We start from the raw sequence: 19,746 nt of genomic DNA, 5'->3' as shown, positions 1-19,746 counted from the left end.
TTCCAATGATCATCAGCTCCATCTACTGGCTACAATGCAGTATTTTTCTGTAAAACCTCAGTCATGGAAATATCACATCATGGCCACTAGATGGAGCTGGCGATTATAAGAATAAACACCTTTGTCAATATATGGGGATTATTCGTGACAGCTGAGAGAATGCTTGAGATGTTCATACAGAATTTTTTATTTTTGTATTTTTATAAATACACCCCTTAATCTTTTTAATTATTATATACGGCGTGTTCATTAAAATTAGGTATTGGCTGTGAATGTTTGTATGCCCACTGTCTTCTACATAGGAATTCCTCAGGACAGACAGCCTATCCTCTGCCTTAAATGAAGGGAAATGTATATTAAGAAGAATTCAGCTTCACAACATTCAGAGTTAAGGAATCACAGTAATAACAAATTTCAATAAATCCAAAATAAATTAAAAACGTTATTAAATGAATTATAAACTAATTATCCAAATTCGAATGAAAAAATTTATTTGAATTCAATATGGAGACATATTGCAATAAATACAATAAGGTATAAAATAGAAATAAGATGATTATTCCTACTTAGGCCGTTTTATAGAAAAGAAAATAATAGAATACAACAGAATAGAAAAGAATAGATTAAAATAGAACAGAAAATAAAAGGATAGAATAGAAAAGAATAAATTAGAATAGAATAGAAAAAAAATAGAAGTACACATAATAAAATATTCTATTATTTTCTATTCTATTGTAATCTATTCTTTTCAATTCTGTTCTATAAAGCAGCCTAAGTAGGAATCATCATCTTTTTTCACTTTTAAATCTTTTTGTATTTATTACAATATGTTCCATTTCAAATTCATTTTCAAGTTCATTTCGAATCGATTTGAAAATAACGAACATACAAAACAAATGGGAATATACAAAACAAATTCTGAAAACGAACCATTCCAACTATTATGAATATGAGGAAACAAACTAATTAACTTAACACACAAATCTTTCTCTGTTGTGCACATCTCTAACGTGAAATAATTTCTTTCCAGGATTGTGGAAAAAAAGATCCTCATATGTATCCATTCTTTAGAAAGTAATCCGTATTACAGACAAGAGAAGTGAACATTTTAGAAATTGGATCACCTCGTAGCGCCTCTGTCGTCTTGTCCTTGCCGCTGTACATTTTCTTGACATTACTTATCCTGTATGAAGGGAGAAGATGATGATTTAGAGGAAATTACATAAAACCAGTCCAAGAACATGTTCTTTGACCTGATACAAAAATTCATATATTACATCAACCATTCTCAACTAGGGTTCCTCCAGAGGTTTCTAGAGCAGTCATTGGTTGACTTCCATACTTCCAGTCATTAGTTGACCACTGTTGGTGCCTCCATACTTCCAGAGCCAACACCACTCTACAGAGCTAGCTCCCGATACTAAAATTCACAATTTACACCAACCATTCTCAACCAGGGTTCCTCCAGAGATTTCTAGGGGTTCCTTGAGCTGTGGCTGGTTGACCTCCCAGCTGATGGTGCCTCCATAGTTTCAGGGCCAAAACCACCATATAGAGCTAGTTCTTGTGACAGACTCACTCAGGACAGAGGCTTTTGGAGGGAACTGAATGGTAGCCTCTTGCCTACCGACTATGGGCTTCAGCATTTGAGCTACAAGCATTTAGGAAAATATTCTGTTATGTAATGCAAAAGGACATTATTGAGGAGGCCATGATCGTTTTTGCCAGCTTGGGACTCAGTGGGCAGATGTATGTGAAAGAAATGCTGATTAATGAGATCTGGAAAGCCTGGGTCTTTCACCCAATAGTTTATTGTGCTCATTAACACACCTTTGTCTCCTAGAAAACTATTGGGGGATGTGTTTATACTTATGTGTATTGTAAGTTGAGTCAGGAGGCGGCAAGTCTACCCTGAAAGGTCATATCTCTGAGTCACCAAGTCTGGGTAAATGATTAGATAACTAGCTCATGTTAATTAGGTTTCTGTTTACATGTGTATTGTTAGAGTAATATGAGCAGGAGGGGAGAACCTCCTCTTCAACTGTATATAAGACTGTATTCTTGTTCTAATAAACAGTCCATGTTCAGCAACCAATGAGTATTGTCTCGTTTTGTTGTTGGGAGCAGTTGGAATATTTGATATCTATATTCATACTGGGAGGAAGCGGTATATGACGAAAGCACTCAAGCGGAGTGTGGGAAGTTTCGCTACAGTTCCCAATACTAAAATGAACATTTTACATAAACTAATCTAAACCAGAGTTTCTCCACAGGTTTTCAGAGGTTCCTTGAGAATTCGTTGGTTGACCTCCCAACTGATGGTGCCTGCATAGTTTCAGAGCCAACACCACTCAACTGAACCAGAACCATGGCCCCAATGATCTTTTAGCTCTGTTTTGCAAATCTGACCACCGGTGTTGAGCATTCTTTCCAATGACCACCAAAGAATTATTTATAGCAGGGGTTCACCAAGGCCTAAAAAATTATTTCTAGTTTCCTAGAGGGAAAAAGGTTGAGAAAGCGGCTCCACGTGAATCAACAGAATGCTTATTAGCATGGCCAAATCACATATCTTGGGTAACAACACAGCTCGCAAAAGGCTAAGCTTCTCCGTTCACACTTGTGTGACTCCAAATACATTTACGTTTTTGGTTGTAACATGACAAATTGTGTAAAATTTCAAGGGGGTATGAACACTTTTTCAAGGCAAGGTATAATGGGTAATAATGGTCGCTTCCATGGCAATTCAAATACGGTATATAACATCATGTTACGATGAAAACGTGCCCCCATCCTGGATCATTGTTAAAAATAATATTTGGGGTCTGTGTCAACAAGCCTTGGGCTCTCTTTAATTTAAGGTGCTTACTGGGTGTGATTCTTTAATGGACAGAAGTGGAGACTTCACCTGGAACATCAATACCTGATCGCTTCTTTTCCCAGTAACTCAATGGGAACTTTTTCTGCATAGTCCCCCGAGTCCTCTTCTATGTGCTCTCCTTCTCCTAGCGGTACAGTGGTCATCTTCTTCTTTGACCAGAATGAAGGGCTCAGGCAGAACAGCGGGTTGTGTCTTACTCCGTGTTTATCTGCCATGAACATAAGTCAAGTCTGGTTAAGGACATGAGGATAAAATAAAGACAGCTTTAGAGTTACTTTGGTTGAGGCTTTTAGACCAGCGTGTATATAATTACATCATAAGAGAGACATCACAGTGACCAAGACAAATCAGTGCAATAGCTTCCATACTTATGTTTGAGGCTTGGACACAATTGACATTCCCACCCCTGTGCTCCACTTGACACATTTTGTTATTGGAACTCCTTGATCCACCGCTAAATGATGAGAATAAACATCAGCCATTTGGCATCACCTGGAATAATCTTGTCGAAATAGAGAGTGAGAATGATATAAAGCACTGAATCCAGAGTCAGGTAGATGGCGCTGGAGAGTATGTGGGAGGAGTCACCACCGATGTCTGAGAAGAAGGCCCCTTGAAGGTCATTTTCCATGTGCATGCTCTAAAAACACAGAGAAGCCATATTATGGGCACATCTCACACCAACAATATGAGAGTCCATGCCAAATACACTTTCAAAGTGTTTGACTATACTTTTTGAAGTGTATTTAAACCTAACTAATGCTTTATCCATGCAGTGCAGGACAACAGGTTCACATTAATGCCCGCCCCTGAAGAATCTGAAGAATCGTTCCTTCATGCCTCCTTGGTTCCATTCAGCTGCCAAATAAAGAAGATCAGTAGGATCCAGGTATTGTTGACCATACCACTTCCTCTCCCTTATTGTCATATGACTGCACTGGTGCTTGGTGATTGGTGCCTGACTAGGGGTGGGGCGATATTCCTCAGCCCTGTGTAAGCTCCACAAACAGCTCCCAAAAATAAATGATTACCTCCACTATCCCGATGGCGAAGGAGAAGGGGTGGAAAATGCTCAGAAAAACTTCCAGAGATTTGGGTATGGCGTTCACCAGAGGAAGGAGGCCCATTGCGGCTAGGAAGAGAGTGATGAAAAATCCCAGAATCGCTGTCAGGCGGTGCTTCCTGAAGAGGGCGCTCAACATGCAGTTAAAACAGACCTGAGTGTGTAAAAGATCAATGAAGTTGGATTCAGTTCATAAAAAAGGAGCTGCAGAGGAAAACTACCTCCATATACCCCCTTTCTATAATGCCCCCCATATGGTAAGGATCCCTCATGAAACCCTAGCGATGTAAACTAGATGACATGTAATTTGCTCTGAGCCCTGGAGATCTCCAGCCACTTCCTGTCTACATGCACTCCAGGGATGGCGGCGTGGCGTTTCAGAGGGTTTCCTGATGGTGACAACACTTGACTATGCCTGTGTAATGTGTATTGACATGTCCACTTGTAGTCTCCACTGGAATCCCTTGTGACAATGCAGGGAGACTGAGACAGTGTTGTCACACCCTAATAGGAAGTTCCATGACCTTCTAGGCAGAATTTTGAAAATGATAAACGTGAAAGGACCTCTGCGCTACTAAACAATGGCACATAAACTGCTGTGTGTTGAGAAAATCGTCCGTGTGCTGCTGCAAAATCTAAAGTGTACACCTAACCACCTCAAAGCAATCAATGAAAAAAATGATTTCGCGCAAAACACAAAAACTTACAAATGTATATAAAAATTCATATATATAGAAAACTTAATCCCATATGTGACCTGTATAATCGCATAAGTTCTGTCACCAAGTGTAAGTAAGTAAACAACAACTGAAATGTAAAAATAAAATATATACAAATTAATCCAATGGTGAAATAGTGAAAATGAGTGACACAAGGTGGAAATGATGGCAGAGAAATGAAAGTTCAATGGCTAGGATGAATCTTCAGTACATATGGCATCTATAGTACTCCCTGAGGAAGGCACGAGGTCACGTGACGTAACGCGTAGGAACTACAGCTAGCAGACACACCCAGTAGTCGACACTCTTTGACCCTGGTTGTTGACACGTTGTACCGGAAGTATCGCATCTGGTGACAGCGGTTCGCCGCCTACTCTATTTCACAATATGCACTGTATGCATAGTGCGTTTTTATCTCAATAAAGCCGATTTCTTATACTACACCATTGGAAGCCCCCTTGTTTTCCCTTCTGTCTTCTTGGCACGAGGTCCAGGATCCTGAGTCCAATCCAGTGAGGATCAATCACGGATATCAATCCAGCTGAAGTCAGCCACCATCATCTGGCAACATTTGGAACAGCCATCTCCACCACCATGCAGCACTTTGTACAGGGCTTTTATTTAAGCCCCTTAAGGTAAGGGCAATGTGAGCATGAATACACGTGGATTATGCACAGATATTATCTCTACTAATTTAAGCACGGAAGAATTTTTATGAATACCAGTACTATAGATGCCATATGTACTGAAGATTCATCCTAGCCATTGAACTTTCATTTCTCTGCCATCATTTCCACCTTGTGTGACTCATTTTCACTATCTCACTATTGGATTAATTTGTATATATTTTATTTTTACATTTCAGTTGTTGTTTATTTACTTACACTTGGTGACAGAACTTATGCTATTATACAGGTCACGTATGGGATTAAGATTTCTATATATATGAATTTTTATATACATTTGTAAGTTTTTGTGTTTTGCGCGAAATCATTTTTATTCATTGAGAATTTTGAAAATGACTTTTGAAAAGACATTGACAAGTTAAAGCTTCTATGAAATGTTAGTGATTGGTTGCATGTCTTTTTGTAGCTAAACTTGGCTAGGGTGCGGGGTGAGCCTTGGGATACTAAATTTGGAGTATCCCAAGGTTCAATCCACATACTACCCTACCCAAATTTGGTGAAAAGTATAATGGAGGACATTCTCTGACTATGACAGACTCCTCAGGGTGAACCCCCTCAGTGGACTCAAATGAAGGAGCAAATCTGTTTTCAATTTTCTTTATCAAAGGTTTTACATATTAAACAAAATGACATGGGAAGGAGCAAATCTGAGCCTACAACCTTAAGCAGTCTCTCCAAGAGTTAACAAGGGCAGTCTCTAGGATCTCGCTCAGGCCTGTACTCACTGTGCCCTGGGTATTTGAATGCTTTCCTGCAGTACTGCGAGCCTCCAGACAAGATCCTCTGTAGACTACTCCCAGCATCACCAGACACGGGTCCCTAAGCTCTCATTGAGCTGGGGCCACTGTACCCTCCTGCAAACTTTCACTAAGTGACAATAGGGCCACAACCCTCAGGCTGGGTCTTCTCCCACAGGACAAGGACCCTTCTGTTCTAGGGCCCAGCCTATTTTTACACACCTCACCCACATACTGCTTATTCTTCCTACCTCAGGATTGGCTGATGCTGTTCAATATGCAAGTTGAGGGGCCTGCTTCTTTCCACCCACTAAGTTCTGGAACCCACCAAAAATCAGGGGGAAGCAGCCAAGCCTACAACCAGCAGAACCCAAAACAGCCAAAAGCAATTAAACTTCACTGCACTGGTTATAGAAGAGCCAACAACTAAATTTACCTCAATACTACTAGCAACCTAACTAGTAGGGGGAATAAAAATGTGGCTTTCATTTACTCAAACACATCATCCAGACTTACCGTTGCAATGCCGTAGAGGCTGAAGAGCAGAAAAATAACGCCAAAGGAACTTTGCACAAACACATAAGTGGTGGCAACCAGAGCCATGAGGGTGGCGATGATGATGGCACTGATGATGTACAGCAACCCCCAAGACAACCTGAAATACAAGATGATGACACCATACTGGAGATCTTCAAAGAATGGAAATCTCGAACCAATGGGGGCCATTTTATCTGCCAACAGAAAGGCAGGTATGCTTGTGACCCCCCGATCTTCCTGAACTTTTCAAAGTCAGTAGCGCCACCACTGTGTCACTGCCCCACCTCCCACACTATTGGCACCCTACCTGAGCTATTTATCTTCCATAAAGAATCCCTAGCAAGAATATACTTATTTGGGTTAACCAACACCACTCACCAAAACGCCAGATCCTTCAGTCCCATCATCCTCATCAGCTCTCTGGTTTTCCTCCTCTCCCGGGCAATCTGCAGCGTCATGAGATAGGACAATGAGACGAAGCACATGCTCAATTCATAGATGATGGTGCCCATGGAGAGAACCGGCCTTTCTGTTTTATCCAAAGATTTCATCTTCACCACCTCTGTGGCCGCCAAACCATCCCACAGCGACTGCTTGGTGTTCTTCTGCAAAATATTGTTTGTGCCGATTATTTCAGTATTTAAGGTTGGGCAACTTTTAAGTTTATATATTTTTTTATATTATTTTTCTGTTAAAAGAAAAAGGAGTAACAGATCAAAAATATATCTACTTAATTTTTTTGGAAAGCCCGAGAACTCCCCCAAAAAAGGTAAATCCCACCTTTTTTGACATTCCTTAGAACAAGTGTTCTCATTGGAAGAATTTAATGTACATTCAATTTTTGTCCCGGTGACAGTGGTTATCAGCACACGTAGGGGCGTATTAATGAGGAGCTCTGAAAAAGTATTCATACCCTTTGAAATTTTCAACATTTTGTCATGTTACAACCAAAAAATGTAAATGTATTTTATTGGGATTTTATGTGATAGACCAACACAAAGTGGCGCATAATTGTGAAGTGGAAGGAAAATGATAAATGGTTTTCAAAATTTTTTACAAATAAATATGTGAAAAGTGTGGGGGGCATTTGTATTCAGCCCCCTTTACTCTGATACCCCTAACTAAAATCTAGTGTAACCAATTGCCTTCAGTAGTCACCTAATTAGTAAATAGAGTCCACCTGTGTGTAATTTAATCTCAGCATAAATACAGCTGTTCTGTGAAGCCCTCAGAGGTTTGTTAGAGAACCGTAGTGAACAAACAGCCTCATGAAGGCCAAGGAACACACCAGACAGGACAGGGATAAAGTTGTGTAGAAGTTTAAGGCTGGGTTCACACTTTTGCGAATTGAATGCGGGTTTCCCCGCATCCAATTCGCATGTCAGTAGATTGTGACCGGCTCTCTATGTAGCTGATTCACACAGGAGCGGCTCCGGTGCGAATTGCACAGGAGTCCTGGGTGTCTTCTGATCTGTTTCAGGTCCGAATTCAGCCCAAAATTTGTACTGAAATCAGACCTGAAACGGTGAATGGGGACACACTGGACCCCTGCTGTGAGCCACTCCGTGCTGCGGTGTGAACCCAGCCTAAAGCAGAGTTAGGTTATAAAAAAAATCTCCCAAGCTTTGAACATCTCACGGAGCTCTGTTCAATCATTCATCGGAAAATGGAAAGAGTATGGCACAACTGCAAACCTACCAAGACATGGCCGTCCACCTAAACTGACCGGCCGAGCAAGGAGAACATTCATCAGAGAAGAGCCAAGAGGTCCATGGTAACTCTGGAGGAGCTGCAGAGATCCACAGCTCAGGTGGGAGAATCTGTCCACAGGACAACTATTAGTTGTGTTCTCCACAAATCTGCCCTTTATGGAAGAGTGACAAGAAGAAAGACATTGGTGAAAGAAAGTCATAAGAATTCCTGTTTGTAGTTTGCGAGAAGCCATGTGGAGGACACAGAAAACATGTGGAAGAAGGTGCTCTAGTCAGATGAGACCAAAATTCAACTTTTTGGCCTAAAAGCAAAATGCTATGTGTGGGGGAAAACTAACACTGCACATCACCCTGAACACACCATCCCCACCGTGAAACATGGTGGTGGCAACATCATGTTGTGGAGATGCTTTTCTTCAGCAGGGACAGGGAAGCTGGTCAGAGTTGATGGGAAGATGGATGGAGCCAAATACAGGACAATCTTAGAAGAAAACCTGTTAGAGTCTGCAAAAGACTTGAGACTGGGGGGAGGTTCACCTTCCAGCAGGACAACGACCCGAAACATCCAGCCAGAGCTACAATGAAATGGTTTAGATCAAAGGATATTCATGTGTTAGAATGGCCCAGTCACAGTCCAGACCTAAATCACATTGAGAATCTGTGGCAAGACATGAAAATTGCTGTTCACAGACACTCTCCATCCAATCTGACAGAGCTTGAGCAATTTTGAGGAATGGGCAAAAATGTCCCTCTCTAGATGTGCAAAGCTGGTAGAGACATCCCTAAAAAGACTTGCAGCTGTAATTGTAGAGAAAGTATTGACTCTGGGGGGCGCCATACAAATGCCCCCCCCCCACACTTTTCACATATTTATTTGTATAATTTTCATTTTCCTTCCACTTCACAATTATGTGACACTTTGTGTTGGTCCATCACATAAAATCCCAAAAAAATACATTTACGTTTTTGGTTGTAACATGACAACATGTGGAAAATTTCAAGGGGTATGAATTCTTTTTCAAGGCACTGTACATTTGTACTGTGTGAATGGGAGCAAAATCAAATGTTATTAGGCTTTATCCTCTGCAGGTTAAATGTTATTTGTTCTTTAAGACTAGAGTGAATCAAAAAATGTAGCATTCTGACCACTAAATGGACCTGACGATCATAGGAAAAAAATACACTATATTGTCAAAAGTATTGGGACACCTGCCGTCTGACACACATGAACTTTAATGGCATCCCAGTCTTCGTCTGTAGGGTTCAATATTGAGTTGGCCCACCCTTTGCAGCTATAACAGCTTCAACTCTTCTGGGAAGGGATGTCCACAAGGTTTAGGAGGGTGTCTATGGGAGTGTTTGACCATTCTTCCAGAATTGCATTTGTGAGGTCAGGCACTGATGTTGGACGAGAAGGCCTGGCTCACAGTCTCCTCTCTAATTCAACCCAAAGGTGTTCTGTCAGGTTGAGGTCAGGGCTCCGTGCAGATCACTCAAGTTCCTCCACCCCAAACTTGCTCATCCATGTCTTTATGGACCTTGCTTTGTGCACCGGTCCAAATCATTTGGTGGAGGGGGGATTATGGTGTGGGGTTGTTTTTCAGGGGTTGGGTTTGGCCCCTTAGTTCCAGTGAAGGGAACTCTTAAGGCGCCAGCATACCAAGAGATTTTGGACAAATTCATGCTCCCAACTTTGTGGGAACAGTTTGGGGATGGCCCCTTTCTGTTCCAACATGACTGCCCACCAGTGCACAAAGCAAGGTCCATAAAGACATGGATGAGTGAGTTTGGGGTGGAGGAACTTGACTGGCCTGCACAGAGTCCTGAACTCAACCCGAAAAACACCTTTGGGATGAAATAGAGCGGAGACTGCGAGCCAAGTCTTCTCGTTCAGCGTCAGTGCCTGACCTCACAAATGCGCTCCTGGAAGAATGGTCAAACATTCCCATAGACACCCTCCTAAACCTTGTGGACAGCCTTCCCAGAAGAGTTAAAGCTGTTATAGCTGCCAAGGGTGGGCCAACTCAATATTGAACCCTAAGACCGGGATGCCATTAAAGTTCATGTGTGTGTAAAGGCAGGCATCCCAATACTTTTGGCAGCTAGAGTCTTAGGGCCTGAGTGCCTATAACAGTACATTACTTGCTGTAGACATGAAAGGGTGGGCATATTGTATCTACGGGGTCCATATTTTTAAAAATTTCTTGTGCATGTCTAGGAGAATGCTGGTGCCTATATGCGATGACAGAGTTCTGTAAAGGGTACAAATTGCTTTTCCAAAGCTCTTGCTATGGCTTGTTTTGCTGTCAGTAAAACATACATTGGTTGCCAATTGAAATTGGGACCTTTTGAGGTCTGGGGGCTTTAAGTGTAAGAGAACATACCACAGGTCTCTATGGAAGGGACAAGCCAGGAATGATTGAAAGAGTTTAAGGACCTTGATCCCAAATACAGAGAGCATAGAGCATGTCCACCATGTGTGGAGAACATCCCCTGGAATGGAGCAGCCTCAGAAACAAGTGCCAGGAGAAGATGGGTAGAATGGTGCTAGACGAGACGGAAGCATATACCTCCTCAAGATGGTCCTGAAGACTGATTCGAAGGTAGGTATGTTGTTAGAACATGAGCCTATCATGCACCAGGTTTGTGACCGTCTTCCTTGCCTTTGGTGCCTTCCTTGGTCTTCTTTCCACTTAGAAAGGTAAGTGTGTCTGTTAGGGCTTTTAAGAAACCGGGTCCATTTTTACCCCTCAGGATCTTTCTCTCTCCATTGATCAGACAGCTACCTATATAATGAGTAGTGATGGGACAGAAATGGCTTTTGGCTCACCTGAACAATGGCAGAGTCAATGCTGGCTTGTAGAGAGATGAACCCCACTTTCCAGTACTCCAGGGGGCGGCAGTTTTCTGAAGTTCCACAGTAACCTGGAGGAACACACAGGAAGAGCAAAGACAAAAAGAAGATACATATTAGAGCCAGTAGTATTTCTTATATGCAACCCTGTGAAAGAGAATAGTAGCTGTCTGGAACGTGCTGGCCATAACACAGCTGAAGCTCTGAGGCGCATGCAACGCTGGCCTGCTTGTGCCCATCTTAACGTCTATGCGCATGCGAATGCACACACCTATGCTCATGCGTTCATTAGCCATTGACACTGGCACCAAGTGGCCTATATAAGTGCAGCAGCTGCACTAGTCCATTGGTGTCTGATCTGCAGCTGTACCCATGTTCTTGTATCGGATTCTGCAGACTTCTGTGTTTAACCGGACTTGCTCCTGACTTTGCTTGAACGCTACCTGTGCTGACCTTGGCCTGTCTCTGGACTTTGCTCTGCCTTCTGCTTATCTGCTTGATCTCGTGTTGCCAACCTCTGCCTGTACCCTGACAGTTCCTTGCCTGCCATCTATACCTGCATCTGACCTTCTGTTGCCGACCTGGCTTGTCTGACCTCACATCCAGTTGTTCATCTGCCCTGCCTGCAACTGCCCAGCTCCGACTAGAGCATCTTCTACTGTGGGTCTTCCTGTACCTGCTATCAGCCGCTGCTCATTGCTGCCTGTCTACCAGTCCAGGATCTGCTGTTCCAGCTCTCCAGGCAGCTCTGATGATGCACCTGCTACGAATCACTACTACCACCAGAATACAAAGGCAGTCATGCCACGCTCACCACGCTCTCGCGGCTACTGTCGCAACATCATTAGTCCCCAAGTCAGATCTGTAAAAGAGACCTCCCGCTGCACATCAGGCTCAGGCCGCAAGGTATGTGACAGTGGCATTGTTCTTACTGACCACCAATGTAAGGGACATTCTTCCCACTGACCACCATTGTAAGGGGAATTTTTTCCCACTGGCCGCCAATATAAGGGGCATTTTTACACTGACCACCAATGTAAGGGACAGTCTTCCCATTGACCACCAATGTAAGGGGCATTCTTCCCACTGACCACCAATGTAAGGGACATTCTTCTCACTGACCACCAATGTAAGGAACATTCTTTCCACTGATCACCAATGTAAGGAACATTCTTCCCACTGACCACCAATGTAAGGGACAGTCTTCCCATTGACCACCAATGTAAGGGGCATTCTTCCCACTGACCACCAATGTAAGGAACATTCTTCCCACTGATCACCAATGTAAGGAACATTCTTTCCACTGATCACCAATGTAAGGAACATTCTTCCCACTGACCACCAATGTAAGGGACATTCTTCCCACTGACCACCATTTTAAGGGACATTTTCCCACTGACCACCAATGTAAGGGACATTTTTCCCACTGATCACCAATGTAAGGAACATTCTTCTCAATGACCACCAATGTAAGGGACATTCTTCCCACTGATCACCAATGTAAGGGGCATTCTTCCCACTGACCATCAATGTAAGGGGCATTCTTCTCACTGACCACCAATGTAAGCAACATTCTTCTCACTGACCACCAATGTAAGGGACATTCTTCCCACTGATCACCAATGTAAGGGGCATTCTTCCCACTGACCACCAATGTAAGGAACATTCTTCTCACTGACCACCAATGTAAGGAACATTCTTCCCACTGATCACCAATGTAAGGAACATTCTTCCCACTGACCACCAATGTAAGGAACATTCTTCTCACTGATCACCAATGTAAGGAACATTCTTCCCACTGACCACCAATGTAAGGAACATTCTTCCCACTGACCACCAAAGTAAGGGACATTCTTCCCACCGATCACCAATGTAAGGAGACATTCTTCCCACTGATCACCAATGTAAGGGGCATTCTTCCCACTGACCACCAATGTAAGGGGCATTCTTCCCACTGACCACCACTGTAAGGGGCATTCTTCCCACTGACCACCAATATAAGGGGCATTCTTCCCACTGATCACCATTTTAAGGGGCATTCTTCCTACTAACCACCAATATAAGGGACATTCTTACACTGGCCACCACTGTAAGGGGCATTCTTCTCACTGGCCACCAATGTAAGGGGCATTCTTCTCACTGGCCACCAATGTAAAGGGCATTCTTCCCGTTAATCACCAATGTAAGGGGCATTTTTTTCCATGAATCACCAATGTAAGGGATGTTCTTATAACTGACCGCCAATGAAAGGAGAAGTCTTCCTACTGACCCCCAATAGAAGGATCTTTCTCCCCACTGACCACCAATGCAAGAAGCATTCTTGCCACTGATAACTGATGGAAGGATCATTCTTCCCACTGACCACCAATGTAAGGGAAATTCTTCCCAATGACAACTGGCCAGTGGCCACTAACATAAGGGATATTTTCCCCACTGATCCCCAATGAATTGGATTAGCAGGGGTTCCCTGAGCCCTGAAACTTATTTTACAGGTTCCTCTGGTAAAATGGTTGAGAAAGGCTGCAGTAGACTTTCATGTAAATGCAAAAAGAAAACAAGGAAGTGGCAGTATGAAAGTTTCAACATTCTGATGTTTTTAAAGGAAGTGAAATTGCTTAGGATGTAAAAACAGAGACCTCCATGGCACTGCTGAAAAATTGTCTACTTGCTCTCTTACCTCTGCGAGCCAAGTAGTCATTGGGGTTCGGGATGGTGTAGTGATGAAATCTGATAAAATACGTAAACTCGTTCTCAAATTCCACAGCAGCGGTGATGATCTCATGAACTGCGTCCAGGAGGTCAGAAGAATTTTGGAATTCCTGCACTGATATTTCTGAAAGGAGGAATCGGGACTTTTGTAATTTCCATTCATTTATTAGCGGGGGTCATTCTTGGGGTACCCCAGCTTCGTATACACATATAACACTTGAACGGGAACTAAAAGATTTTTATAAAGCAGTCAGGCCTTCTGGTGACCCTCATCCACTCCTCATTCATCGGAGAGGAGCACAATGCTCGGCTTACAGCTGATCTTACCTGGGGTGATGGGGCTTCTGCTGACCCTCTGCATTATGTCCCGGATGGCTGGGGTTGTAGGGATGTAGCCAACTGGAAAACTTTTGTTGCTGAATTCATCCAGGCGCCCCAGGACAACAGCTGGTGGGTACGCACTTGGGCTTGGACCGTTTCTAAGAGCCAGCATTACGAAGAGCAAGAAGATCAACGCCAAATGCTGGACCCACTCCTGTAAACCAAACATGGGGTCACCACCATCACCAATTATAATAAATCATTCGAGATCACAGACAGAGATCTCCTGAGCTCTCCACTACAGGAAATTATGGGTAAGATAAAGGGGCCCCTAACCAGAGGAATCCATTCTCCTTGAGGACATGGGACGGCCTCTCTGGATCATTAAAGCTGAACTCCAGAGAAACAGTTTTATTTAGTTATGCACAGAGAGGATTTGAACCACTGTTGGCTCTTTATGCGCTCTTCTTAAAACCTCAATAGCAAAAGGCCAGCTGTGGAATTTCAATCACTGATGTGTTTATGGCAGAGGTTGAAATCTAACACATTTCAGAACATCACACCCTTCATCAGAGCTGTTTATATTAAACCAATGATTTAATGGAATAAAAACCTTTGATTATACCAAAAGAGATTTACAGAAAGGATTTGGACCATGAAGAACATCAAACTGTAGCAGGGACAGGCAGAAAGTGTTAATTCCTGTGTCCCCATAAGGGATATATTAATAACTTCCTGTCCTAGGGACAGGGTGTAATATGGGCGGCAAGTAGTAATGAACAGAAACAGCAAGAACACTATAATGATATCAAGCAAGCAGCAATAGAATATCATTTAGCCTTCATTGCTCCCTGTGTCTTCCTGTCCTGGTGACACCAGTGTAGGCAGGCGTAGTCTTCTTTCTCCACTGCATGTGGCGCTCTTCTGCAGGGCAACCAAGAAGCAAATGGAGCAAGTAGTATAGGTCTGTACACCCCCAAGCCAAAGTTACTTTTGGCACCCTTACAAGAAGTGGATGGTCACTCCCTGTTGGGCCACCCCAAAAATTACAGGGACCACCGTTATAATCGAACCCTGCAAGGCCTGTAATGAGAGTGGCGGGTGGGCCGTACCCTATCCATGGTCCATTAAGGACCTTATCAGGCATGTATCCCCTCCAAGTTATGGGATATTCCCCAGTCGCATATCCTACAGATCTGCCAAGTAATCCACAGAACAGGCAGCCATTTTGGGGTGGATCAGACAGAATCATTGTTTTGGAGGTACTTTTTAGTTCCATTTTTGTCAGACTGGGTGCACAAAGCTTGTCAGGAGTGTGAAAGTTGTGCCAGCTGCAGGGCTCCCTCTGAAAAGATCACTCCAATGACAATCACCACCCCTGAGCCCTTTGGAATTGGTGACAATGGACCTCCTAACGATCTCCAGCACGCCCTATGGCTATCAATATGTGCATGTCTTCGCTGACCACTTTACCAGGTTCGTGGTGGTGGTGCCTACCAAGGACGAGATAGCTGTCACCACTGCCAAACATTTCTGGGAGCACATTGTCCAATCGTACGGCTGCTCAAAGTGGATATTGTCAGGCCAAGGCCAGAACTTTGAGTATGTAATCATGACCAAATGTAAATCTCACACCACTCCCTATCACCTCTAATGCAATGGCACCTGTGAGTGATTCAATCACACCCTGCTGAATGCTGCAGACTTTAGAGCTATTGAGATTGGTGGTGCCAACATGGGGGGGTGTGGCTGTGGTATGGGCCTATAACAACACTGTCCACAAGTCCATCGGACACATGCCCTTCTTCCTTATGTTTGGGCAGTCCAGCCAGATGTCCGTAGACCTTTTGTTGGGGACACTGGAACACCTCCTGCCCAGAACTCTTAGTTCTTGGGAACAGGAACATTGGGAGAGGAGGCAAAAGGCCAAGCACTTGGTGTTGGACAAACACAAATAGATGGCTCCTGAACCTGTCTTGGAAGAATTACCACTGTGATTGGGGGATTGAATGTTGGTAAGAATGCCAAGCACACCTGAGAAAGCAAGCTCAGGTTACATAGTTACATAGTAGGTGAGGTCGAAAAAAGACACAAGTCCATCAAGTCCAACCTATGTGTGTGATTATATGTCAGTATTACATTGTATATCCCTGTATGTTGCGGTCATTCAAGTGCTTATCTAATAGTTTCTTGAAACTATCAATGCCCCCCCCCCCCCGCTGAGACCACCGCCTGTGGAAGGGAATTCCACATCCTTGCCGCTCTTACAGTAAAGAACCCTCTACGTAGTTTAAGGTTAAACCTCTTTTCTTCTAATTTTAATGAGTGGCCACAAGTCTTGTTAAACTCATTTCCGCAAAAGAGTTTTAACCCTATTGTGGGGTCACCAGTACAGTATTTGTATATTGAAATCATATCCCCTCTCAAGCGTCTCTTCCAGAGAGAATAAATTCAGTGCTTGCAACCTTTCCTCATAACTAATATCCTCCAGACCCTTTATTAGCTTTGTTGCCCTTCTTTGTACTCGCTCCATTTCCAGTACATCCTTCCTGAGGACTGGTGCCCAGAACTGGACAGCATACTCTAGGTGCCGCCAGACCAGAGTCCTGTAGAGCGGGAGAATTATCGTTTTATCTCTGGAATTAATCCCCTTTTTTAATGCCAATATTCTGTTTGCTTTGTTAGCAGCAGCTTGGCATTGCATGCCTCTGCTGAACCTATCATCTACTAGGACCCCCAGGTCTTTTTCCATCCTAGATCCCCCTCAGAGGTTCTCCCCCCAGTGTATAAATTGCATTCATATTTTTGCCACCCAAATGCATTATTTTACATTTTTCTACATTGAACCTCATTTGCCATGTAGTTGCCCACCCCATTAATTTGTTCAGATCTTCTTGCAAGGTTTCCAGATCCTGCGGAGAAGTTATTGCCTTGCTTAGCTTAGTATCGTCCACAAATACAGAGATTGAACTGTTTACCCCATCCTCCAGGTCGTTTATGAACAAATTAAATAGGATTGGTCCCAGCAAAGAACCCTGGGGGACCCCACTACCCACCCCTGACCATTCCGAGTACTCCCCATTTATCACCACCCTCTGAACTCGCCCTTGTAGCCAGTTTTCAATCCATGTACTCACCCTATGGTCCATGCCAACGGACCTTATTTTGTATCGTAAACGTTTATGGGGAACTGTGTCAAATGCTTTTGCAAAATCCAGATACACCACGTCTACGGACCTTCCTTTATCTAGATGGTAACTCACCTCCTCATAGAATGTTAATAGATTGGTTTGGCAAAAACTATTCTACATGAATCTATGCTGATTACTGCTAAAGATACCGTTCTCATTACTAAAATCTTGTATATAGTCCCTTATCATCCCCTCCAAGAGTTTACATACTATTGATGTTAGGCTAACTGGTCTGTAATTCCCAGGGATGTATTTTGGGCCCTTTTTAAACATTGGTGCTACATTGGCTTTTCTCCAATCAGTTGGTACCATTCCAGTCAGTAGACTGTCAGTAAAAATTAGGAACAATGGTCTGGCAATTACTTGACTGAGTTCCCTAAGTACCCTCAGGTGCAAGCCATCTGGTCCCGGTGATTTATTAATGTTAAGTTTTCCAAGTCTAATTTTAATTCTGTCCTCTGTTAACCATGGAGGTGCTTCCTGTGTTGTGTCATGAGGATAAACACTGCAGTTTTGGTTCCTGAAGCCCCCCGATTCCCTTGTGAAGACTGAGGAGAAGAATAAATTCAATACCTTTGCCATCTCCCCATCCTTTGTAACCAGATGTCCTTCCTCATTCTTTATGGGGTCAATATGGTCTGTCCTCCCTTTTTTACTGTTTACATACTTAAAGAATTTCTTGGAATTTTTTTTGCTCTCCTCCGCTATGTGTCTTTCATGTTCTATCTTAGCCGTCCTTATTGCACCCTTACATTTCTTGTTGCATTCTTTATAAACTCTGAATGCTGATGATAATCCCTCAACCTTGTATTTTTTGAAGGCCTTCTCTTTTGCTTTTATATGCATTTTTACATTGGAGTTAAGCCATCCAGGACTTTTGTTCGCTCTTTTAAATTCATTACCCAATGGGATGCATTGGCTAATGCCCTTATTTAATATGCTCTTAAAGCAAACCCATCTCTCCTCCGTGTTCTCTGTTGCTAAGATTTTATCCCAATTTATGTCTTCTAGCAAGGTTTGTAGTTTAGGGAAGTTGGCTCTTTTGAAATTCAGTGTCTTTGTATTTCCCTTATGTTTCCTATTTGTGTGATTTATACTGAAGCCAATTGACCTGTGATCGCTGTTACCTAAATTGCCCCGTTTTTCCACATCCGTGATCAGGTCTGTATTGATGGTAATCAGTAGATCCAGCAACGCTCTATTTCTAGTTGGTGCGTCTACCATCTGACCCATACAATTGTCCTGCAAGACATTTAGGAACTATCGAGCCTTAGATGAATGCGCGGTTCCCTCTGCCCAGTCTATGTCTGGATAATTAAAATCCCCCATTATGATAACACTTCCCATCCTTGCTGCTAATCCAAATTGTTATAGGAGATCTGTCTCCCCCTCCTCCCTCAGGTTAGGGGGCCTATAGCATACTCCCAGTATTATTTTTCCCCTTAGCTTCATCCCTTTGGAGCTCTATCCATAAGGATTACACCTCCTTCCTAGCTCCCTTATTGATGTAATCTCTCACATTCACTTGTACATTATTCTTGATATATAGGCATACCCCTCCCCCTTTTTTACCCTCTCTATTCTTGCGATAAAGGGTATACCCTTGAATGGTTGCCAGCCAGTCATGAGAGCTGTTGATCCAGGTCTCTGAAATTCCCACCAAATCCAAATCCTCCTCGTACAACAGTATCTCTAGTTCACCCATCTTGTGGGCTCCTGGCATTGGTGAACATGCCACATAGTTTAGACCGGTCACATATTATCCTCTTATTGGGTGTTCCGAGATTGCAACCAGTACTTGCTACTATACTTACCTTGGGTTTATGTGCTTTGGTCAAACTACCACTAATGCCCCCAATACTGCCCTCTGGAATATGTTCCACGCTGACTATCTCTACCTCTGGACCCTTCCCCCCATCACCTAGTTTAAAAGCTCCTCTAACTTTTTGGCCATCTTCATTCCCAGCAGATCTGCACTCTCCTCATTTAGGTGCAGTCCGTCCCTTCTATAGTACCTTTTATCGACTGAGAAGTCAGCCCAGTCCTCCAGGAACCCAAACCCCTCCTTATTACACCAGCTCCTCAGCCACTTGTTTACTTCCCTAATCTCCCTCTGCCTTTCTGGTGTGGCTTGATGTACCGGTAGTATTCCTGAGAACACTACCTTGGAGGTCCTTTTCCTCAATTTAGCTCCCAAGTCCCTAAAATCGTTCTTTAGGACACTCCGCCTGCCTCTAACTTTGTCATTGGTGCCAACGTGCACCATGACAGGTGGGTCTTCCCCAGCCCCTCCCAGTAATCTGTCCACCAGATCCGTGATGTGCCGAACCTGAGCG

The 19,746-nt window shown here is 43.3% G+C and overlaps 1 protein-coding gene across 4 annotated transcripts in view; it reads right to left on the bottom strand.

Annotated features, from left to right (window-relative positions):
* The window catches only part of LOC141113856 (cholesterol transporter ABCA5-like), a 99,923-nt gene that overhangs the window by 65,514 nt on the left and 14,663 nt on the right, over positions 1-19,746 (bottom strand). For 3 of the 4 annotated variants that reach the window (XM_073607183.1, XM_073607184.1, XM_073607185.1), the window contains exons 3-11: positions 14,226-14,433; positions 13,867-14,022; positions 11,166-11,260; positions 7,002-7,228; positions 6,603-6,741; positions 3,913-4,098; positions 3,374-3,521; positions 2,924-3,089; positions 1,125-1,183 (exon numbers count right to left, since the gene is read on the bottom strand). In XM_073607183.1, coding sequence (XP_073463284.1) covers positions 1,125-1,183; positions 2,924-3,089; positions 3,374-3,521; positions 3,913-4,098; positions 6,603-6,741; positions 7,002-7,228; positions 11,166-11,260; positions 13,867-14,022; positions 14,226-14,433 — 1,384 coding nt within the window. The remainder of the gene's footprint in view (positions 1-1,124; positions 1,184-2,923; positions 3,090-3,373; positions 3,522-3,912; positions 4,099-6,602; positions 6,742-7,001; positions 7,229-11,165; positions 11,261-13,866; positions 14,023-14,225; positions 14,434-19,746) is intronic. The other variant, XM_073607186.1, reaches the window with a different exon arrangement.

This window comes from Aquarana catesbeiana, linkage group LG12 (assembly GCF_042186555.1).
Source record: "Aquarana catesbeiana isolate 2022-GZ linkage group LG12, ASM4218655v1, whole genome shotgun sequence".
Taxonomy (NCBI): Eukaryota; Metazoa; Chordata; class Amphibia; order Anura; family Ranidae; genus Aquarana; species Aquarana catesbeiana.
Note: the sequence above shows the minus strand (reverse complement) of the source record. Positions and strands in the feature narration are given on the sequence as shown.